The sequence below is a fragment of the Vulpes lagopus genome, chromosome 10 (assembly GCF_018345385.1).
Source record: "Vulpes lagopus strain Blue_001 chromosome 10, ASM1834538v1, whole genome shotgun sequence".
NCBI lineage: Eukaryota > Metazoa > Chordata > Mammalia > Carnivora > Canidae > Vulpes > Vulpes lagopus.
Genome location: NC_054833.1, coordinates 36,918,337 through 36,943,378, shown reverse-complemented (window position 1 = coordinate 36,943,378; position 25,042 = coordinate 36,918,337). Strand labels below are relative to the sequence as shown.

The 25,042-nt window shown below is 37.8% G+C and overlaps 2 protein-coding genes across 2 annotated transcripts in view; one reads left to right on the top strand and one right to left on the bottom strand.

Annotated features, from left to right (window-relative positions):
- The window catches only part of LOC121500517 (olfactory receptor 8B3-like), a 172,474-nt gene that overhangs the window by 3,040 nt on the left and 144,392 nt on the right, over window positions 1–25,042 (top strand). The gene's annotated exons all lie outside the window — the stretch shown is intronic.
- On the bottom strand, window positions 5,352–6,341 carry LOC121500513 (olfactory receptor 6X1). Its single transcript, XM_041772255.1, has one exon. It carries the CDS (start codon window positions 6,339–6,341, stop codon window positions 5,352–5,354), a length of 990 nt encoding a protein of 329 aa, XP_041628189.1.

The following is a 25,042-nucleotide window of genomic DNA, read 5'->3' as shown; positions in this document are numbered from 1 at the left end:
TAAGATTCTCTCTCTCTCTCTCTCCCTCTGCCCTCCCCCCCCCACCTGCTCTCTCATTCTAAAAAAAATTTGTAAAATGGGTAAAAAGTGATGTCTCATTGTTTTACCTTTCCTTCCCAGGATTAAGAATGAAAATGAACATTCTCCATAACTTACAGTTTTCCTACGAGTTTGCCCATTTCTCAATTGGATTTTTTTCTAATTCATTGTTCAATGTTATATATTCTTGATAGTAATTATATATATATATATATATATATATATATATATTTTTTTTTTTTTTTGGCAAATACTTTCTTTGACTTTATAGCTTACACTCTAACTGTGTTTGTGGTCTTCAAGTTTCAAATTTGATGCACTCTTTTTCTCAGTGGCTTTGAATTTCACATCTTATTTCAGAACATTTTTCCACACCAAAATCATCAGGGTTTCCTCCTATATTTTCTTTTACTATTTTTTTGCTCTCCTTTTTATGGTTAGATTTTGAATTTATTTAATTTATTTTTGTGATTGGTATAAACTGGGGGTTCTAATCTAATATTGTCTATGGTAATTCATTTATATTTTTAAAACACAGAGTGTGGGATATTTACATAACAGAACTACAGAGATTGTAGTCCATGTGTGATGTGACTGATTTTCTGTCAGTCCAGTTATCTGGTCCTTCATTCATCAGTGGGATTTATTTATTGTGTAACTACTAGTGCTGGACACTGTGGTAGTATATGGAATGCAGTGGAGAAGAAAAAAGACATAATATCTGTCTTCATGGAGCTAACTTTCATCGCTGTGTGTGTGTTTTGGAGGAAAGGAACATATTTAAATAAATTATTTATGATTATGGACAGTTCTACAAAGTAGGAGTACAGCATGTTATGAGAGCTTATGACTGGAGGTCCTAATCCTGGTGGTAGTGCTGGTAGAGAGGTGCTTAGGGCAAGCTTTCTTGATTAGTAACCTCTGAGCAGAGTTGGGGGTGGGAGTGAGAAGTAGAGTGAGTAAGAAATAATATTTGAAGTAATTGGAAATAGTATATATGCAAGGGTCCTGAGCTTCGGGTGTTGGAGAAACTGAGAGGATAGGGTCTAGGGTCAGAGAACAATAGAAAAATATATGAGATGGACCTGGTATTGTGAACAGGGATCAGATCTGATAGATCAAAGATCTTATAGACTAAGCATTATCTGCTACAGTTAATGGGAAGCCATCGAAGGATTTTAATTAAGTGACATGATTATATATACATTTTTAAAAATTTTATTTATTTATTCATGAGAGAGACACAAAGAGAAAGAGAGGCAGAGACACAGGCAGAGGGAGAAGCAGGCTCCATGCAGGGAGCCCAATGTGGGACTGATCCCGGGACTTGATCCCGAGACTCCAGGATCACTCCCCAGGCTGAAGGCGGTGCTAAACTGCTGAGCCACCCAGGGAGCCCCGATTTCTCCTGCTCCTTATGCCTTTATCTTCTTTGCTTCCCTTTTAAATTTTTTTAAAATTTTTTTTTATTTATTTATGATAGTCACACACACACACACACACACACACACACACACACACACACAGGCAGAGGGAGAAGCAGGCTCCATGCACCGGGAGCCCGATGTGGGATTCGATCCCAGGTCTCCAGGATCGTGCCCTGGGCCAAAGGCAGGCGCTAAACCGCTGCGCCACCCAGGGATCCCCTATATATATATACATCTTAATAAGATCCTTCTGGCCCCTGAGGAGAATGAAAAGTTCAAGAGGGGCTATAGAAAGGGGATTTACAAAGTTATTATTGTAGATCCAGTGCTTGGACTAAAGCCACAGTGTGGAGATGGGGGGCATTAGGTTGTTATTTTTTTCTTTAATAATATTTGAAGAGCAAAGAACTAATTATGAGGAAAATGGTTGCTTCTGCACTTGGAAGAATGATCTTGGAGAGATTATTTTCCAAAAGTGCTGGGAGTAATCAGTGGAGGGGGGTCCTCTGAAAGTGTATATAGCTCTACTCTTTTAGTTGTTTAGTCTGAGACTAGCTGAATACCGGGTACAGAAGCAGATGGTTCTGGAAGAGTTATGTGTAAATGGCATTTTTATAATTGGAGTCCTTTAAACTTGCAGGGAGAATATGTCATTCAAAGGGGGTGGTGAGCCACTTGATCAGGCACTAGATGCTTAGGTGAATATGTAATCACATCCAATTCTTTGTGTATTGCATCTCAGCCTTTCTTGTATTGGAGTTTTAAATTTTTATCTCTAAGTTGATTGGTCATTTATGAATATAATGGAATTATAAGAGTCTGATAAAAACAGAGATGACTTTAGATGGACTTCAAGGAAGACAGCAGGAAATCTTTAGTCTGAGGTAATTGAAGAAAGTGGTCTGTAGCTGGGGAAGCTTGGGAAAGAAAGGCATATTCTCTATCTTTCTCTTGGGGATTTCTAATGTGCGTGAAGGTGACTAGAACTGAACAGGTAAAGCTGAATTTATTACTTGACAGGTAAGGGAGAGCTGTATCTCTCAAAAGTGACTTTGGGCTCTGTGAGTTACAAGGGAAAGATTACTTGGTAAATAAGGAAAGGAAGTTTTGCCCAAATATGACAGGAACATGAGGTCACCATTTGATTGGTTGAGGAAAGGATTGTAAAGGCTGCTTTTGAAATGGCCACTGCTCTGGTTTACATCAGTAATAGTGGACACAGTTCTCAGTAAAAATAAGATGATATAATAGGCAGTTTTATATGTGTAAGCCTGGGAGTTAGAATTTTTTTTTCAACATAGCGTTAAATGTTCTGAGAAATTGAGTAGTGAAGGAACTTACTGAACCTTGTCTACCTCTGTATCTCCTCCAATTTGAGTACTTGAACCCTGATCTTATTAACTAATATGTAATTGGAACATATCGCAAAAACAATGGCTTTGCTTAAGTGTGTACATTTTTCAGGAACAAATTAACTCAAGAGCTCCTTGTCAAGGATTTGGCTCAGATGTATGCACAAACTCAACCCTGTCATTAGAGTTACGAGTAGTAGAAAAATAATTAATATCCAGGGATCTGAGTAAGGGTTTGTTTATGATATTGGATGACTTATCCAATGGATGACTTCTTGTGTAATTTCTTATTCTCTTGGATGACTTCTTCTGTAATTTCTTATTCTCTTGGAGAAAGTTGGGGTGTGTACATTTGGGGAAGGTATTTGGCTCTAGAGCCCTAAGAAACAAGGGGCAATGTGAAATCAAGCTATGGTATCTTGTCTCTGTGGCCAGGGCTCCTTTTCCCCAAAATAGCACTCTGGCTCCTGCAGGCACTGGAAGTAGACAACATACCTCTTGGGGACTTTGGTGGGACCATATTGGTGAAGATCTAAGACAGGGCTGCCTAGAAGTCTTGTAACTCATTTCATTCTTGATATTCAGGTGTTGGAGCTTCTTTGTTGGATAGACTTTTTCAACTCTGGTATTTCCAACTCCAAGCACTGATTTTCTGGGAGAATATAAAAAAAATGTATTTTTTTTCCCAACAGAATCAGTACCCAGCACATTGCTTGGTACATGATACCAACATATAAATAAAATATGAAAAATGCATGAGTAAATGGCACTATTTTGATTTTCATGAATGTGGAGTCGTACTCTCACATTTTTTCTCTCCTTTATAAGATCTGTCAAGGTGTTTCATGTTACCCTCTGTCTGCCATCAAATAGGTAACTCTTAGATAAGCTAAATCTAGGAAAACTAATATTTGTGAAACTTGAAAGCAGATTTTTAAAAAGTTTTTAATATAATATAATATAATATAATATAATATAATATAATATAATATAACCCAGGTGTCTCAGTTCCCCTAGATATAGGTTACCTGGAGCCATGCCCAAGCTAATGAAAGTCTGACGTTCTTCCTAAAATTTCTGCATATTCTGTAGCCATTGCTGTCTCTAATCCAAACCACATCATTCCAGACAAGAAACTCAGTTCTTCCTTGCATTACACACACAACATACATGTATGTGAATGAGTGTGACATACACATCCTGCTCATACGTATATTTGGTAATGTAGGAGACTTTACTGAGGGTTCAAGGACAAAGCAGCATAGAAATGTGGTCTCAAATTGAGGATAGGCATCTCCATCCTTAAAATGTTCTGTGGGCTCCCCAACTTTGAGACTTCTGCTAAATTCCTCTTTTTGGCTCATTTCTCCTCTCTTTACTTTTCCTCTCTGAGGGGCACTTAGATATTACCCAGATATTCTCATTCAGGGCAATTTAAACCATGCTTTTGATGATAGGGCTCTTGAAAATATTCATCCTTAGGGTCTCTCTGCCTTCAAATTCTAAGATAAATCAGATTGGACAGTTGAGATAATAACATTTTCATCTCATTACACTTTGTTTTGCTTTTGCAATTTTCAATTCAATATTAAAAGGAATGTGCATCAATCCTTTCTTTAAAAAAATCACAGTTTAATGGGCTTTTAATGATACACTTTCTTTGCTGTGGGAAGAGGGGTATGTATATATAATACTCATTCTTACAAACTATGGCTCACCTCCATCATCATTTTGTAATAAACTTTTTCTGCCAAATGTCTTGCCTGAGAACATGGTTAAATGAATGGGTTTGTCATTTGCCTTGAGGGACCTTATATGATAACCTTACATATAAGCCCTGTCTTTAATGTAAACTTGGGGCTGAGTTTTCCAGGAAGAAAGCCTTCATAGTTGGCTCTCTGACTTCTTTTGGTTTCCTAGGCACCTGGCTTACCTAGATTGAAGCATAGGAACTGGCCCAATTCAGTTGGACATTTTCACATCATGTCCTCAAGTTTTGTTGTTATCTGGAAATAAACACCTTTACAGGTATGGAAACATTTGTATTCTATTAAAATTAAAGTCCCCTTATCAAACAAGAACCTGGCTTATTTAAAACATTTTTGAAAGACCCATTAGAGTTGATTAGGAGCCTGACGTATACTGTGAAGAAACTAAGTACTGAGAAAATGCGTGGGATGTTTTATGCCTTTGACAAGGAAATGAGGCAAGAAGAGTTATTATAAACAAACAGGGAGACAGGATTCCTTGCATTTTTTTTTTAAGTTAATGACAGTTGTCCTTGACCTTTGTGGTTTCTACATTCTGCTTATAATTGAGAAAGTCCTTAGTCCTACTTCATGCATCTGAAGGTATTCTGGGATTTCCTTGTTGGAGAATGAGTTCACTTCTTTTGAAGGAGGACTCTTGGTTCATTTATAGGTAACAAACTCTTTATAGGAGACCTTAACCGTCATAGTTTACTTTCACATTTTTATCTTCTCTACAGTCTTCTTTCACATTTAATTTTTGTATCTGTCACATGTTGCATGTTTTACTCTGGATGATGAGTCTTTGGACAAGTCATTGTCTTCCTTAGGGCTGCTTTAACCTCCTTGTTTCTAATTGTGTAAATGAAGGGATTCAGAAGGGGTGTGAGGATAGTATTTAGCACTGACACCACCTTATTAATCTTAAAGGAAGAGTGTGTTGTGGGTCTCAGGTACATGAACAAGACAGCACCATACAGCAGGGAGACTACCGTCAGGTGAGAGGCACAGGTAGAGAAAGTCTTTTGTCTGCCAGTGGCTGAAGGGATCTGTAGGATGGTGGACAGGATATAGATATAAGAAATTACTGTGAAGAGGAGTGACCCTGGGATCACCAGGATGGTCGCCAAAAGGCCCAGGAACTCCAGAATGCTTGTGTCTACGCAGGCTGCTTTCAAAATGGGACCAACATCACAGTAGAAATGATTGATGACATTGTTGCCACAGAATGGCAACTGGATGAGCAGAAGCATCTGACAAAAGACAATGGTAAAGCCAACCATCCAGGAGCTGAGGGCAAGTTGCAGGCAGAGGTTGCTGGTCATAATGGTGGGGTAGCGAAGGGGCTTGCAGATGGCCAGGTAACGGTCAAAAGACATGATGGTGAGGATAAAGAACTCAGTGGTACCCAGGAAAAAGTGGAAGAAGGACTGAAGTAGACAGCAGGGGATGGAAATGGTTGCTCTTGCCACCACAAAAGTCTCCAACAGTTTGGGGATGACTGTGGTGGTGTACCACGTCTCTAGGAAGGACAAGTTGCAAAGGAAGAAGTACATTGGTATTTGTAGCCTGGGCTCTGCCCAAACAATGACAATTATGAGCCCATTGCCCAAAAGGGTTAATATGTAGATGAAAAAGATCACTATAAAGAGAGGGATCTGTAGTCCTTGGATATCAGGAAAGCCTAGCAGGATGAACTCTGTGATTGTTGTGCCATTTCTCATGTCCCTTGATAGTCTAGAAAGACGAGCAAGAAAGTAGGTCCTTAGAACCATACTCAAATACAGGTTATGGACAAAAAAACAAAAAAGGAGTATTCTGATTCTACTTAAAGTCCTTCAGGATGTCTCCCTCCTCCCACATACACACATACACCCTAAGCATGCCTTCCTTACTCATGATTGGGCTTGATCTTTGCCAGCTAAACCAGCTTCTTTTTTTAAAAATTTTATTTATTTATTCATGACAGACACACAGAAAGAGAGGCAGAGACATAGGCAGAGGGAGAAGCAATGTAGAACTCGACCCCAGGAGCCTGGGACCATGCCTTAAGCCAAAGGCAGATGTGCAACCACTGAGCCATCCAGCAGTCTCTAAACAGCTTTTGATAGACTTTGAAAGTACTAAGTACACTTGATAACTGGAGAAGTAGTTTTCCATCCATATACAGCTATAAGGGTAATCACTGCAATGTGTTATAACTGTCAATAATCCGTATGATTATTAGAAGTGTATATAATGGTATGTCTGCATAAACTGAACTGTGGTCCATAAGAAGTTAATCCACACTCCTCTATTATATTCTAAAAGAAATTCTTGGTTTATATTATAAATACATTTTAAAAAGCTGATTTTACGACTCCCCACCCCCAGTCTGTGTGTGTGTGTGTGTGTGTGTGTGTGTGTGTGTATTTCTACAACCAAAAACCATAGCTGTTGTATATTAGCAGTGAAATACAACTTAGATAATAGAACAGATGTTTTTCTCAAGAATCCACTTCCAAATCCTAATTCAGACTCTTAACAAAGGAGACTAAAAAACATTCAAATGAAATGAATAAAATTGCTAAGCAAGTAGGAAAATGTACTAAACTTTAATTCGAAATGCCAAGACCAGCTGAATTAGGGCCTAATATGCAGAAGTACCTAATCAATGTATACTGGATAAAGATCCATAGACACGAAACTAAAAAAGCGAAAAAGGCTGGCAAATGCTTGGGATAACAAAGTGGATCCTGGAAAATACACATCCCTAACAAAACCTTCCTGTATGATTAAGTATCTTCATACCAAGCAAAGCATTTCTATTTGTATCTGCAAATTCATAGGTTGAGAACTTTCTTCTTGTTCTCTTAAAATTCACTGGAAAACAGTAACACTACTTCCTATCTTATTGAGGAGGATATCTTATTCTTCCACATGGTTCTTCTTTGCAATGGATAAGGTAATTGCTGTGAAATGAATTGCCCCATTTTCAAAGTATGGGAAACTTTGCATGAAAGAGGCAGCTCATAGTTTATTGATATATGACTTAATTCTATCCCCATATGAGAGAACAAGAACTCTCTGAGCGCCTAGAGGAGAAAAATACTTCCATTTCCTCAGACTCTTTTCTAGACCAGGAAGGATTATTTTTTTGCCTATTAAGTCAAAAGCTTTAGTTATTTCCCATGAGACTATCAGAGACACAGAAGTATTTGAATTTGTACTAATGGTCAATATAACTGGCCTTGTCCCTCAAAATAGGGCAGATACAGATTTATCTTCGTTCCCCGCTCAGAAGGAGTGGCAGTCTCTCCTGGTTAATACAAAATTACTAAGGGCTAAACATTCCATAATTTGGAGAAGAGAATTAAACCTATATATTCCATAGGCATTTGTTGAGAGCTTCCTATGTTCCAAGTCCTGCTCAGGGACTAAGGAGTTTATCATTTAAATAGGGAGGGTGATAGTGTAGGGAGTGATAGTGTAGAGTTGGGCACAGAGTGCTTTGGGAACACCCAGAGAGACCCCTTACCCAGCCTGGGTGGGGGTTAGAGAAGATTTTCTAGAGAAGGAGAGGCCTAAGGAGTTCAATAGGAAAAGAGAGTGGGGTAGGGAGGGCAAATGCATTCCAGACAAGGCCTGGAGCTGTGAAAGATGGCCAAAGCAGAAAATTCAGCTGGAACTGGAGCTGGGAGGTGGGCCTGTCCCAGCACTTCTGATAAGCTAACAGATGGGGTAGGCCTCCTATGAATCAGTTTACATGATGGGTTCATGAGACTCTTGGAGGAGTGAATCTTGAGCCAGGGAGTTTGCGAACCTGGGGCAAATTTTTGCATATGCGAATGTGCAGAAAATACAGTGTCACCTTCTTTGCCAACCTGTGTACACATTTATCTGTGTTTCATGAGGAAGGGGCTGCAGGTGGTAATCGAATGCGCTCCTTGGTCACAGACAGCACTGCTATGTATCTAGGTGACAAAGCAAGGCAGAGACAATGCAGACCTTATGCCCTTTTGTAAGGGCCATGACTTGGCTTTGGCACCACGAGGACCCAGGAGTAGCAGCAATGGTGTCAGCTAAAATGGTAGCAGCAGAAGTGGCCATGCCTGGTGAGAACAGTGGCCCGAGCAGCAACGGCAGGGGTGCCCCGCAGAAGGGATGCAGAGCAAAAGAGAAGTGGCAGGAACCTGGTGGTAGCTGTTTGGACAACTGATTAGACTGGGTGGTGAGCATGTGTGAAGTTTTGTGAGATTTGGAGGAAGGTCAGATAGCGTGAGTTAACAGGTAATAGCAATATTCAAAGAAAGGAAAATAACCTTGGGAAGCTAAGGTGATAAGGTTAAAATACTGGATTAAATTTTGCAGTTGACATAGTTACCAGATTTAAGTAGAGTCTAGACTCTTTTTCTTTTCCTTTGGAGAAGTTACAACATAGTCATATGGTGTTGCTCCTCATTTCACCGTGGCAATCGGTAATTGTTCTGTTCCTGTTCGCTCCTTACTCTTCAATCTGTTTCTCCTTTCTCTTCCAGGCTATTTCTGTTCATGCCGTTATCTTCCATTAGCATCAGTACAGCCTCCTAACTCCCTCTCCCCTGACCTGTCATACTCTTTCCCACCCATGTTTCAAATTGTAGCAAGAGTGGTCATTCTCAAACACAATTCTGACCATGGTGCTCCTCAGGACCATCAACGCATTCAAGGCGTTGATGATCTCCTCTTACCTCACCTGGTCTTCCAGCCTGATCTGCCGTTTACCTTCCCCATTCTATGCACCATGCTTATTGAGTTACCCAAGTGTAGAGTCTGGCTCACTATTTGTAAATAAGGTTTCCCTGGAACCAGGTTAATTCATTTACATATTGCCTGTGGCTGCTTTGGTGCTACAGTTGGCAGAGTTGAGGAGTTGCAGCAGAGGCTACAGAGCCCCCGAGGCCTAAAATACTCCTGAGCTGGCGCCCTTTAACAGCCACAATTTGCTGACCCCTGCTCTGGTTCTCTGAAGGCGCCATCCTCCTTCTGGGTCACCTAATCACTACACATGCTATTACCTTGTGGCCTGCGTCCTCCGCAAGTGTCTCCAGCATTTGGCTAAGTCCTATCTTACTTCTAGACCCCAGCCGAGGAGCTACGTCATGGGAAGCCTTCCCTGACTCCCCATGTCCACAGTCTAGCTCTGGTGCTACTCTCACTCCCTGTAACCCCCTGGGCATTTCCATATCTGAACATTTACAAAATTGTATTTACATTTTTGGGGGGCTTCCTCCACAAACTCTAAGGCCCTAAGGGCAGCAAAAATATCTGTGGGGCCTATGCATTGGCTTGGCATAAAATAAACCCTCAAGAGAGATTTTCTAAAGGATTATATAAATGGATAGTTTGTGGACACTGTGTCCCCACTTACCTATGAGTTTATGTAGACATACATGTATATGTGTATAAAATGCTACTGTTGTATTTCAAATGCTGGAGACATAGCAGGGACTGTTTGCTAAATAATTTGTTTCCAAGTCCGCTGCTGCTGCTTCCAGCTTTTATGTAAATGTTGCTGCATGCAAATCTTTCTGCTCCATCTTTCCCTAATCAGGGCTTTGTGTTTCTTACTGTGTTCTGGTTATTCTCCCAGATTTCCAGATTGCCCAGAGTACAGAGAGTTTTCTTAACCCACTTGGCGCTTAATGCTCAATGGTAGAGTGGAATCATGTTCTCTGCACTATGTTGTTGCAATCAAGTATCCTTCATTTTCCTTAAACATGTCATGGTCTCAAAAGAAGAAAAATAAATAGAAAAGTATTAACAAATATTTTTTTCTGAATCTGGGCAATATGTCCCAAACCTCACCTTTTGTTTGTTTGCTTCTTCATTTGGCTTTTTAAAAAACTGTTGCTGGGGGCAATTTCAATTTTATCATGTACTGAATTTGAAGATGCCCAATACCGTATGACCTTAAAGCAGAGGCACCTAGATTATACTCTATAAGCTCCGCAAAAGGAAGTGCGTCAAGAAGCACTACTTAGAAGATTGTGAAAAACAGGAATGCAAATAAAGACAGCCAGTTTGAAATTCATCCCAAGGATTGATGGATGTGGGTAAAATGCAGTGGATTAAGACTGCTTGCTGGTGTAAGCCCAGTCACTGGTTATGACTTTTCTATATGATACTGAGATGCATTTACTGGAATTTATTTCAAAGTTTCAAGGCATCAACGCTAGCCATATCTATTCGTTCTACAGAGGAGTAACACTTTACCCAGAATAGTACTCTTTGCTTTTCTGTAGCAAAGCAATACTCACAGCACTAATGATTCTCAGGGAAACAGTTCTGGTCCTCAGGCGGGTCCTTATCCTCCAGCCGACTGAAAGAGAACGAGAGATTTTTATAAAGGCACAGCATTGAAACAAAATTTCCTTCTCCTTTTTTTTTTTTCCTTCTTCTTTTTGTACCAGGAAAATGAATCTAAAATTTAAGGTAAGTGCTGATATGCATTGCTGAATTCTATTTGTAAAGCTTTCAAGAAATGGAAAGATGGCTCCAGTGTTTAAGTGAATTGTGTTCAAAGTGATTAATAGATCAGTCCACACTAAGTCATGATTTCGTCTCTCAAAATAACGAGTTGTTAGTGGGGCACTCTCCTAGCTTCCTCTGGGACATTGTCTCCATGGATGTGCTCCAGAGACTCCCAGGAGAAAACAAAGTCTCACTAAAAGTTAATTCATAAGTCAAGGTAGGGCACTGGCAGTTCTCTAAATTCTAATTGGTATCAATCATCCCTCCACTCCTGAGATAATCAAAATATGAGAATTCATGACTTTATGGGTTTTAGATTTTGAATTTCTCAGTTACTGGAAGAAGTAAAAATCAGTGGTCTTTTAATAATTAAGTGGTATCCTCTACTGAACTAAGTTGAATCAAGGGTAGGAAATATGATTAATGATGCGATGAGTGGCCAGGTATGCAGATATGCAAGAGTGAACGGCATAGAATTATACAACTTTTCTGTAAACTATCATATGGTAATGAGTGAAAAGATGGGTTTTTGAACTCTTGAGGGTCAACAGAGAGTTGAGGGATATAGTAAGCATAACTAATTGTTGGGGGACACTCTGCAAAATGAGAAAATGAAATTGGAATTGGAATTTTAAAACTTTAATGAGGTATAATTTACATAGAATAAAATACAATCATTTTAAGTAGTCAGTTCAGTGGGTTTTGACAGATGTGTATACCGTAGAAACACCACTTCATTAAGATTTAGAATGTGGGCTGCCTGGGTGGCTCAGCGGTTGAGTGTCTGCCTTTGGCTCAGGGCATGATCCCAGGATTGAGTCCTGCATCGGGCTCCCTGTGTGGAGCCTGCTTCTCCCTCTATGTCTCTGCCTCTCTCTCTCTGTCTCTCATGAACAAATAAATAAAATCTTAAAAAACTATATTTAGAATGTTCTCAGCCCTGCAAAATATTCTTTTATGCCCACTTCAGTTAGTCTATCTCAACACCTTTGCTCCCACCCCAACAACCATTGATCCAATTTCTACAGTAGTCTTGAGTTTTTTATGATTTTATATGAGTGAAATCATACAATCTGTATACTCTTGTATCTGGATGCTTTCACTTAGTAAACGATTTTTGAGATTCACACATATTGTCAAATGTAAAGTTCATTCCTTCTGATTACTGGGTAGTATTTGGTAAGGTTCAGGGTAGGCCGCCCCAAAATATAACACTTTGGCATATTGATTATTTAAAATTAAAGTTACTTTAGAAGTGGCCAGTGCAAGAAGAACATTGAATTCCTTTGTCTCCCTAAAAGCAAATAAATCTCCCATGTGAAATATGTATACCCTTCCTCAACCGAGAGGAAGAGTGACATTTTTATTACCAGAGATGGAGAATGTAAGGTCAAGAAAGCTATATAAATGAACCTTGTTAGCCTTCCGATTTATTTCCCCAAGCCCAAATTTTTCTGTCTTGTCAATTCCTCCCCACAAATTTATTGGTTTTTTTTTTGTCTAAAACAAACAAAAGCTTCCTGGTTTGGTCATTTCTTTGAGTCTTATATTTCAAGGAGATCCTGTACATACCAAATTAAAATTTGCTTTTTTTCTTCTCTTAATCTGTCTTATATCAATTTAATTATTAGACAAGCCAAAGAAACTGAAAGAAAGAGATGAAAAGTTTTCCTTCCCTTCATGTTCCATATTCCATGAACATACCATACCTTATTTATTCATTTAGTGGTTGATGTGCTTTTGAGTTGTTTCAGTTTTGATTATATAAATAAAGCTATGTTGAACATTTTATTCATATCTTTTTGTGATCATATGTTTTATTTATTTTAGATGAATAAATGTTAGATGAATTTCTGAGTAAGAGGTAAGTGTCTAATTTTTTAAGAAAGAGGCAAATTATTATCCAGTTAGATTTCACCATTTTGCTGTCCCATCAACTGACAAATAAGAGTTATAGTTGTTTCACATTTCACCAATATTTGTTATTGTCAATGTAAAAAAAGACAGTATGGTAGGGGTAGGGCTTCCTCATTGTTAGTTTAATTTGCATTGCTATGATGAATAGTGATATTGAGCAAATTTTCATATGTTTATTGACTTCATATATTTATTTCTTGTGAAGGATTAATTTAAATACTTTGTCCACTAAAAAAGTTTGATTTTCCTTTTATTATTGTCACAAAAGTTCTCTATTCTGGATATGAGTCCTTTGTCAGTTAAAGAAAATTACTATTTTTTCCCAGTTTGTGGCTTACCAAGAAATTTTTTTTTTTTTTTAAAAGAAGGCTCCATGCCTAGTGTGGAGCCCATCATGGGGCACAAACTCATGAGCCTGAGATTAAGATCTGAACTGAGATCAAGAGTTAGACATTTAACCAACTGAGCCTCCGAGGCACACCAACAATTCTTTAATAATGTATTTTGATATAAAAAAAGTTTTAAATTTTTGAAATCTAATTTATTTTTTCTTCTTATGTTTCATTTTTTTGCATCCTGTCTAAGAAATCTTTGTAAACCTCAAGATTGCAAAGCCTTTCTATTATTTTATTTATTTATTTATTTATTTATTTATTTATTTATTTATTTATTTATGTTTTTTTGAATAAAGATTTTATTTATTTAGTGAGAGAGAGAGAGAGAGAGAGAGAGAGTAAGAGAGAGAAAGAGAGAGCACAGCAGGGGGAAAGGTCAGAGGATGAGGGAGAACCAGGCTCCTTGCTGAGCAGGGGGCCCCCCGACATGGGGCTCAATCCCAGGACCCCAGGATCATGACATGAGTTGAAGGCAAACACTTAATTGGCTGAGCCATCCAAGTGTCTCTCTATGTTTTCTTTAGATGTTGTAGTGTATGATTCATTTTGAGTTAATTTTTAACATTACTTGCAGTGAAGGTTACATGGCACAAAATGTTTCTGTTTTGTTTGTGTGAAAGTTATATATATGCCCTCTATTTTGAAGGATAGATTTACTGCATAAAGGATTTTCCACTCCACCTCCACCTCCAAGCAGTTTAAAGATATTGTTCCATTGTCCTCTGGCTTGCATGATTCTCATGAGACATAAGCATTGTGTTATGTATATTTCCAGATTTATATAACATGTTGCAACGTGTAGGTGAGTGTGGTGGTATTTTAATTTCTGATTGTCCTAACAATTTTTTATCATTGATTTTTTTATCATTGATTTTTAAAAATTTAATTATGATATATGTAGGTGTAGTTTTGTTTTTTGTCTAGCTTGGTATTTATCAAGCTTTGTGAACATGTGAATTTATATTTTCTACCTAATTTTGAGAATTATTTTTCATTGTCTTTGAATTTTTTCTTCAAATATTTTTTTCTGCCTTCACCTCCTTTGTTGTCCTCCAATTATACATACATTAGATTGTTGGGTGGTGTCCCAAGAGCCACTGAGGCTCTAATCATTTTGTTTTTCATTTTTATTCCCCCTATGACCTGTAGCCTGGATAGTTTTTATATTTAGTCTTCAAAATCTTTCTTCTTTTTGTAAAGATTTTGTTTTTTCATGAGAGACACAGAGAGAGAGGCAGAGACAGGGGCAGAGGAGAAGCAGGCTCCCTTGGGGTAGCCAATGCAGCACTCAATCCCAGGACCCCAGAATCACAACCTGAACCAAAGGCAGACGCTCAACTGCTGAGCCATCCAGGCATCCTAGTCTTCAAATTCTTTTATTTTAAAGTGTCTAATTAGCTATTGAACACATCTAGTGAAATTTTCACTTCAGCTCTATATGCTCTTCAGTTACATTTATTTATTTTTAAATCTTCCAATTTTTCACATTAAAAAAAACCCTTACAACATATTTGCCACAGCTATTTCAGATTCTCTGTCTGATAAATCCTGTCATCTATGTTATTTCTGGATGTGTTGCTATTGACTGATACTCCTCTTCGTTTTGAATCACATTTCCTTTTAATCTTTGTCTAGTTAATTTTGGTTGGATGTTGGACTATAGATTGGATATTGGATGCTGGACATATAATGCTGACGTCTGTATCTTGTTTTCTTTCTTTAAAGAATATTGTAGTTGGTACTGACAAGCTGTCAATTTATTTGTAAATTTACTTGATTATTGTAATATTCTCTTTTGAAACTTTGTTGGGTCACAATAGAGTAGACATCATTTTATTTATTTATTTATTTATTTATTTATTTATTTATTTATTTAGAGTGGACATCATTTTAGAGCTAATTTCTCTCTACTGCTAAGACATATGGTTTCTAAGGCACTGAGTGTTCAATGAGGTATTTCCATTTTGTTTGCTAGATCTCAAACATCTCACCATCTGCAAGCTCTGCAATCCAGCATTCACCTCCCCAGTAGTTATTCTTTCTCTCTTAATTGTTCTTTTCCTGGGCTTCTGGAGTCTCAACCTGCATGTGCATGTATACCTTATTATATTCAGCTATAAACTAGAAAATACTTCTTTGCAGATTTCTGGAGATTTTTCTCTTTTTGTGTTCTGCCTCTTAGTTGCTTCGTTATCCTTGAACTCTGTCCTTCCACCTGTTGCTTGGGTTTGCCCTCCAGTGTTGTATAACAGACACCTCCAGATGGAGAGTCCTGGCTATTTTAGGGTTCAACTAATTTGTGCCCTTTCTTTCATAGATCTCCATTCTTGACTCCTTGTCCACTGCCTGAAAATAGTAGTTTCATATATTTTGTCTAGTTTTTCTTATGTGTTTGTGTTGGAAAGTTGGTCTAGTAGGATTGCTTTGTTATGGTTGCTTATTGGACTCTTCTAAAATAATGGAATGGGAATTTGAAATGGCAGTGGTCCCCAACAGAGATTTATTTATAATTGAAGAGACACAAGGGTTCAAAAGCAAGGAAGGCAACATGAGAGAAGCACTTTGTAAATTCTGAGGGAAAAAAAAATCAGCATATGTGAGAAATCTGGTAGGTAGGGTTGGCTTCTCAGGGGAACAATTGTAGAAGAGACAGTGATGTTCCCAAATACAGGACAAGCCATGCTTATGCACTCTTCTGGTCCAGTGATCTTTCCCCTGTCCCCTAGTGCTTGTTTGCTCTGGGAATAAGAACAGTGTCAAATGAAGAATTTTGTTACAAGGGAAACAAATGGCCATAGGAATTGTTTCTGGGAATACCCACCAGGCTGACTCACTTGGATGTCATGACCCAAAAGAATAGGACTAGAGATTTTTTCTAGCAAGCACTTGAATATATGGTGTAGGAATAAATAAAAATAAAAAATAAGAGGCTTAATTCTCCCTGTTGAAAATAAGGGAAGGGACTTCTCTCTTCTTCCTTTTATGGAGCATTTAGTTTAGAAAACATTAAATTATAATTTCCTTGTTTGTCTCTTTGAAATGTGTATGATTATTATTATTATTATTATTATTTTTAGAATCTAAATAAGCCTCTTGTCAGCTTTATGACTCAGAAATGTCTTTCTCAAGGACCTGAGAACGATCTCTTTGAAGCAAGGGTAATAATACTCTATCTCACAGTTTGTGAGAGGATAGGAGCCTAACTTCCTTGGGTATCTTACTCTGAGTTACAAAACTATCTCCTGTCAAAAAGATATAAGAAAATTTTTCTTCCTCTGGATAAAGCCAATTAGCTAACACAAATGTTCATTCCAATTACTAGATGAGTCGAAGATAAACTATGTGTTACAAATTGTGCTGTCAAGTCCTTTTACTTGAGGACTAGTTACTGTTTATCCTGAGAGCATGTCTGTAATGGATTGTGTTTGCTTGGTTATATAAAAGGGTGAGATTTCTTTCTGTCTTTGCAAGATCTCAGTGAACTCCCTGGGATCACAAGGCTGCACACATTCTGGTTTAATGCTTATTTAATAATACAGGTATTTTCTTTCTCTGCTACCTTTGTGGAGAGGTTTTCTGGGTTGGAAGATTTTGTTTTTAATTATATTTCCCAACAGTGGTAATGGAGGAGAAAATAGATTTAAAATGTTCAAAACCAGGGATGCCTGGGTGGCTTAGTCAGTTAAGCATCTGCCTTCAGCTCAGATCATGATCCCAGGGTTCTGGGATCAAGCCCTGCATTGGGCTCTCTGCTCAGTGGAAGGCCTGCTTCTCTCTCTGCCCCTCCCCCCACTCATGCTCTCTTAAATAAATAAAATCTTAAAAAATAAATAAATAAAATGTTCAGAACCAGAATTGTACAGAACAGAAGTGAGTCTGTGAAAGGTTCTTCCTGTTATTAATCATGTGAAACTATAAGCAGACAGTTTCATTAATATCTACTCAAGCAGAAATTCTCTACTCTCAGGCGTATACTCTATAATGCATATAAACAAATGCACTATAGAGCTTTATCATAAATTTGACAAAACTATATATATTATCTACTACAAATAATTACTGAGAAGATAAAAGTGACTTCTCTAACATATACAAATTAAAAATACTTTCAGTTAACCATGTTAGAGAAAACCTAAATTAATTTTCCATTTTCTCTACAGAAAATGATATTACAAAATCATTATTTTATGATCAAAGATATGCTAAAATAGTTTAATATTCATTTTAAAAAACCAGGAACTTCCACTAATAAGAGAAGTGTCAGCTGATAAAACATTGTGTTATTTTTCTGGATTGTGTGATATTTATATTTTCTTGTTTTTTACAATTGCCATTTGTTGTTATTTTCCCCTCTCATTTAAAATACATATCAACTTTTGTACTTAGTCTATATTTTCAGTTTAGGGTTCCTCCTCTTAAGGATGGCCTGCTTGATTGTATATGCTTTAGCTACCGTAAGTCTGGATCCATTATCACAAATATTAAAAAGATTAAACCATCAGCTACCAGGAAAAGGACTTGTGTTAGGGTCTTTTCTGAATAGGGAGACTTCACACACACACACACACACACACACACACACACACACAATCTTGGTTCTTCTTCCTCTCAAGACATGAAATGCCGCCTTTTGTTTCAAAACTCAGGTGCCTCAGAATGGCTGTTGAAATCTCTGGGCTTTGAAAAAAATTACTAGGCACAAAAATGAGAATTAGTACATTAGTACATAGATTCAGAAGAGTGTTAGGAAATTTTAAAAGTCATATCAGGTTATCAGCACATTTTCAGATTCAGAACATTATTCTGATGTGTCAGTTTTCTATTTTTGAATGTTTCAGCTGAGATTACAAATTCAAGTACAAAATTTGTGGTTGTCTCAAGTCAGAAGGCAGTATGAATTTCTCAAAGTAAAAAAGATGAAGGGGGTGCCTGAGTGGCTCAATTGGTTCAGTGTCTGACTCCTGATTTTGGCTCAGGTCACAATCTTAGAGTCAGGAGATTGAGTCTTGCATCAGAATCCCTGCTGGGTGTAAAGCCTGCTTAAGATTCTCTCTCTCCCTCTCCCTCTGCCCCTCCCCACCCAAGCACACACGTTCATGCTCTCTCTCTCAAAAAAAAAAAAAAAAGAAAAAAAGAAAAAAAGATGAAGAATATTTTTAAATTATAAAAAAATAAATAAAATAAAATGAAGATAATAATAATCAAGACAAACATTTGCATAGTGCTCACTGAGCTCCAGACACTGTTTATTCTAAGGGCTTTTATGAGTACTGAGTTTTTGTCATTTTTACAACTCTGTGCAGTATGTTACTATTATTATTATTTCTATTTAATGGATGATGAAACCGGGGCACAGAATGGTCAAGTAAATTGACCAAGCCATATAGGTAGTAAATGACATATTTCAACACAGGAAACATGGTCTCAGAGACTGAGTTTGAGAAAATAGCATCCCTGGAAAAAGAGGAAGCATTTATAGAAGTACAAAAGGAAGCACAAAGTGTTGCTATGACGTAGAAGGAAGTGTTGAGTCCAAATATATTCCTAGCTTCTGCATGCCTCTTTGTCGTAGCTAGATAATCCTCTTCAGATGCCATTCTTCATTTCATTCCTATGACTGAAACTGACCTACAGCAGAAGGTAAGCCCCTAAGATCAAGGGTTCAGTTTCCAGTCTCAGTAAACTCTCAAGACTGAGCTTTTGCCTGGATCCTGAGGTCCAGACTTTTTCTGCATTCCCCAAACTTCTACCAACCCAAAGTTAAATCTGTAATAACTGGGCTTTCCCTAGACCTCCTCCCAGAGTTGGAATCTTGCCCCAGCATCATCCTGGTAACTGGAACCTTTCCTACTGGTTGGTTATCTACATGGATGCTACATGCCGACTGGTTGGCTCCTGAGTATTACCTGCCTCAGATGTTCTGTTATGGTCTATTTTAATCTTTTGGGGCCCTCTGAAATTTCATTTTGTTCCAGCTGCGATTCTTTCAAGAGATATGTTAATTGCCAACTTCATATTCTTCCCAGACTGTCCTTTCTGCTGTAAATAACCACAAATCACATGCTCCACCGACTGAGCCTCCAAGTGCCCCTTTAAGTGCTTTTAATATCCCATTTTTTAAGTTATATAACTCTAGTTAATCTCATAGCAATTTTGAGAGGTAAATAGGCCCTAAGTGAATACTTCTATAAGAGAAATCTAGTATGATTCTATGATACGTAAACATCAGTCACAAATGATCTCTTTGCATTTTGGTACTGAATCATCATTTCCTGTGGTATAAATCTGCTTTTGTATAAGTTTGTGCACAGGTAATCTTGGTTAAACTCAGTGCGAACGGCAGGAATTAGAATCTATAAACCTATAATGGTTGAGGATACCACTGTTTTCCATTGTAGATTTACCTGGGGATTACTTTATGGAAAATCAGACTATGTGATAGAAGTTTAGCAGTAGCAAGGAAGTCACCTGTCCAAAATCATCTACTGTTATCTACCTGAAAATCACCATGGGAGAGTAATTATTTTTGATCTTAGGTTATTCTGAGTCTTTAGTCCCTCTTCAAATTCAAACATCCAAATGGGTAGGGTACCATTTAATATTACTCTTTGCAAATATACCAATGAGGATGTTCAGTTTGCTAAGGAAAATAGGCAAGTGGAGCTGACGACAGTGCAGGGTGATCTAGGAGCAGAGAGAAGGAACCAAAAAGTGATGGAAACATGAACATCAAATATTCTTTTTAAAATCTAGGGGGAAATTTTTGAGGAACCACTCCTGGCTACACTATTTTTGATGTGATATTGCTGGTAGATAAGTATGTTGGGCTTCAGTCCTAACTTCCTAGAGAACCAACACCCAGCAGGTAAATTTCTTTACTTTCATTAGCTTCAAAGCCAATGTTTAACCACAATCGATATCAATTTTACTATATATATATATATATATTTAAAATTTCTTTTTACCTCATCATTTAGCTTTGGTACACAGTATACTCTCTGCTTGAGATGTCCACTTTTCTCTTTATAAAGCCATATCTCACCCTGACATGAAGTCTACATACTTGAAGGCTCTACTCAATATTCACCTTCTTCATGAAAATTTCCCAAGTAGACTATTTGCACATGAATTCTCATGACTTATTAATAGGCATAAAGATCTTCTAAGCCAAGTGTCTTGGGTGGTTGCAATCCTGGACAGACACAGGGCAATGGAAATGGTGACTAAAAACAATAATTTTTTTGGTTCAACAAACATCTGCTCCATGACATCTTAAGCCCCTCTCACATTTCTTCCAAATATTTTCAGGCAAATAAATCCCTGACCCCACCATCCCTTCCAGGTCTCAAGACATAACAGAACATGCTTCATTTCTGGAGGGCACACCAAGTTAACTCAAGCTGAGCCTTCGAAGTTGTCCCAAGAAAATAAGTAAAGAATGAGATAAGATGAAAAGAAAGGCCAGACTGTGGCAGGTGGGATGAGGAGGATGCATGGAGGTGGAAGTGTACGTGAACGTGAGGAAAAATTCTTCCCACAGTGGGAACAATTCCTCTGCACCCCCAGTTCTCCTCAGGTCCTTCCCAATGGGACAACCCTTTACATTACTCCACAGAATATTTCACATTATAATCTTGACCTTTAATCTGTAATTTGCAAACAAATGAATTTGGGAGCAAAATTATTTACATGACAAAAGAATTCCCTTTCAGCCTCTTATTTCAGTTTATTTTCAAACAAGGGAAAAAAGAAGTTAGAATGACCTGGGAAATCTATCTTTACTGCAAGTCTTCGTTGTTATATATTTATAGGAAAAATCTGCTTCTTATCTTGTTCTGGCTCATTTAATTCTTTTCTATTTTATTCTTTTCAAGGGCTAGGGGAATGAAACTGCTACCTTCCCGTTTAAACTGGGGGTGATTGGGATGCCTGTGTGGCTCAGTGGTTGAGCTTCTGCCTTTGACTCTGTGTCCTGGGATCCAGTCCCAAGTTGGGCTCCCTGCGGGAAAGCCTGCTTCTCCCTCTGCCTATGTCTCTGCCTCTCTTTCTGTGTCTCTCATGAATAAATAAAATATTTGAAACAAACAAACAAACAAACTGGGGGTGATTGTACACAGCGCCTCCATAGTTAAGAGCAGTGTCAATGACACCAGATGCTACAGGAACAAGGACACCACCATGGCCACCTGGTGCTGAGATAAAGAATCCCCAGCCCCCCAAGAAAACAAACAAGGTCATCCTCTGTGGTTTGAGTCCCTAAAATAAAATAAATGAAATCTTGAGCAACTCCTATGGATTACTGACTCTAACAAAAACAACTTTGCTCCTAGCCTTCACAATGCTGTTATGTAAAGATACATATAATGACATTCTGTGGATATTACTATAAATGTGTAGGCAGGGCTGATCCCACAACCGTGAGATCATGACCTGAGCCAAAACCAAGAGTAGGAGGCTTACCCAACTGAGCCATCCAGAGGTACTATACCAGTTCTTTTAGAATATTCTTATTTCCCACTATGAACAGATTAATTGTAAACTTGGTAACTTTGGTGATTTTGTTTCTTCCTTTTATTTGGTGAGCCAATTCTTCAAAAGCCTAGACTCTAGTAAAATCTGTAAGTAAATCTGTTTTACTTTCTACAAGCTGTTATCTGAGTCTTTGAAAGGGTAAAAACTTACATATTCTTAAGAATCCCTTCACTTCCATCCTTCCCACCTTTATTGAGCACCTATTAGATGCTATAACTATTGCTAATAATCAAAATCTGACCAAGCAAATTTGAAGATCTCTTTGGCTTTATTAAGCAACTTATGATTCAGAAAGCACCCAATCTAGCAAGTAGAGAGATGATCTAAGGAGTTGTACAAAATGAAGGGTTTTTATAGGATGGAGGGTGGAACAAGAGGTTATTAGAAAAAGAAAAGAAACAATTATTTCAGGCCAGGACATGTTCTTTTAGGGGAAGGAAACAACAGGGTTTTTTTTTTATCTGCACATTACTTCACTAGCAGCTGATCAGGAGATTTCAGATGGACTTTTAAAAGGTCACATTTCTGGGGTATGCTAAAACTGTAATTCAGTCTTGGTTTGCTATCATGGGAGGGCAAATGTCTTCATTTTTTTTTTTTTTTTCCTCCAACACTATTTGGGCAGATGCATAGGATAAGAGGGCTGTAGGGGTGGGAAAATTTTTCTTTCTTCCTTTTTAGGTTCTTTGGCTGGTCTAATAATTAAGTTGACATAAAACAGATTAACAGGAGAAAAACATTTTTTTTTTTTTTTTTTTGAGAGAGAGCCAGTGGGTGGGGAGGGGCAGAGGGAGAGAGGGAACCTTGAGTGGGTTCCATGCCCAATGCAGGGCTCAATCTCAGGACCATGAGATTATGATCTGATCCAAAATCAAGAGTCAGATGCTTAATCCATGGAGCCACCTGGACATCCCAGGAGAAAACCACATTTAATTCACATGTATGGAAGTACATAGAAATATGAGACCAAATAATAAATAAATGACCAAAGCTTTTATATCTTTTAGCCAAAGAAACAATACATTTGTGAGGAATCTACAAGGCAAAGAAGTTTGGGCTTGGTATGGTAAATTAGTAAAGTAACAAGGTTTATTTAAACAACCTTTAGGGCCTTTCCTGGCCCTAAATTCTGTCTCTGGTGATAAGAATGTCTCTCTTCCTCCTGGTACAGGGAGGGTTCCTTTCACAAGGCAGATTTATTTCCTGCTTTCAGGAAGACAAAAGAGAGTAAGAGTGTCCTTTTTGCATGGGCTCTTTCTTATATAATTTTAACTCAAAATAATATGCCAAAAGTGGCATATTTTGGGGTAATCTTGTCCCCGTCAAGACTAATTTACTAACTTAACAGAGGAGCACAGATACAAACAAATAATTACAAAACCCAAATGCACAAGAAAGTCAAGTGCAAATTGGGTGGGACAAAAAAAATTAATAATACCAGGTGGAAGTAAACCTAAAGTTTTCAAGTCTAGTTCCTTTATTATACAGAAAAAGAAACTGACCTCAGGGAGATAAAGTGATTTTCATCACTGTTGCACAGTGATTTAGTGGATGAACCTGGACAGGACCCTGGTTTTCTGGAACTTTCCAGAACTCTCTCTCTATTATCCTTCATACGTTTCATTGCAGTGCCTCCCTATAGGGCTCTACAGCTGGATACATAATTGTTGTTGGCTATCTAATTCACACACACACTTATTGAGGTTATCTTTTCCAATGGATTTCAACCCAAAAGGAATCAGTCAGTAAAAAATTAAAATCAATTGTCTTTGGGTAAGTGAACTCCTTTTATATGTCTTTTCAGTTTTACAATTATTTTTATGATGACCATGCATTAATTAGCATTTAGAAAAAAGTTGACAAAAGGGAGGAAAAAGTCAGTCTTATTTTGAAAATTTGCAAAACCATCAAGAGAAAGGAATCATAAAATTGTGTGGAGGGGAAGAGTAGCTGGTTTGGGGAAAGTAGAAACAAGTGAGAACTGGTGGGAGAAGAGATTTTAGATGACATTGCATTCTGGCAGGAGAGGAGTCACATCCTGAGAACTTGGCAGGAAGAAGCCTCAACTCTAGAAACTCCTGGGAATAATTCTCCAACAGCTGCAGGCAGGTTCGCCTTCGCCAAGCTTCTTCAGCTTGTCCTGCAGTTGCAAACTCTGTGGGTGATGGGGTTCTGGAGGCCTGATTTCTTCAAATCTACATCTTCAGCTCTTGTTTCAAGATATCATACAAATATGACAGGGTTGGATTTCCCAGGAAATATAGTTGACCAAGCAGTAGCTTTGTAAGAGCATTTTTTACTTAAAACACTAACATTTCTTTCAATGTATACACTAGGCAGTTATGAGGAAAGAATGAGAGGACACTAGGACTCTTGTGAGAAAGGTGATGGACCCAAGAAGTTTATGGAAGATAAAATTTGAGGCCCTGGGCAGAATAAATATTTTAATGACCACATAGTCTTATCAAAAGTCCCTTACGTTTATATTCAATTATGTGTGTTTGCACTAATTTTAGGCTGTAGTTGAGTTCAAAGGAAATATGTGGGGGAAGGAAAAGCATTGGAGGGAGGGACTGAAGAAATAGAAGGAAAGGACATCAAAGCAGGGCACCATCAAAGATGCTCATTAGTTTTTAGGTAGCAATTACCTTAAACTCCTCTGTTCTCTAACTCCCCCTACCCAAAACACTTTATCATTCTGAACTAGACAAATCTCACATTAATTTTTTATTATCAGAAAGCAAGTCATGCAATGATTTAATGGCCAAAAACTTAAGAGAAAGGAGGGGCTAAGAAAGAGAAGAGGTGCTTGCAGGCAGGTGTCTCTTTTCTTTAATATACTTCTTTTTATTTTCTCATTATTTACAGAATGACTGAGATTCTCTTTGAAAATATCTCTGATCCCTCAGATCTTATAGGATAAAAATTTCATATTTAGCAATGCAGTTATTTGAACAAAATTAAACAACTCAAAATAGTTTGGCATACTTATAATGAATGCCCATCTCTATTGGAATTCAAATAGAACTGGCTTAATTCTTACACATTTCCTTGATATTATTTCAGAGGTCACTGAAAATTCTATACTGTTTTTTATTGAAAAAATTCTATTTCATTAAATAGAATAATTTTTACTGGTC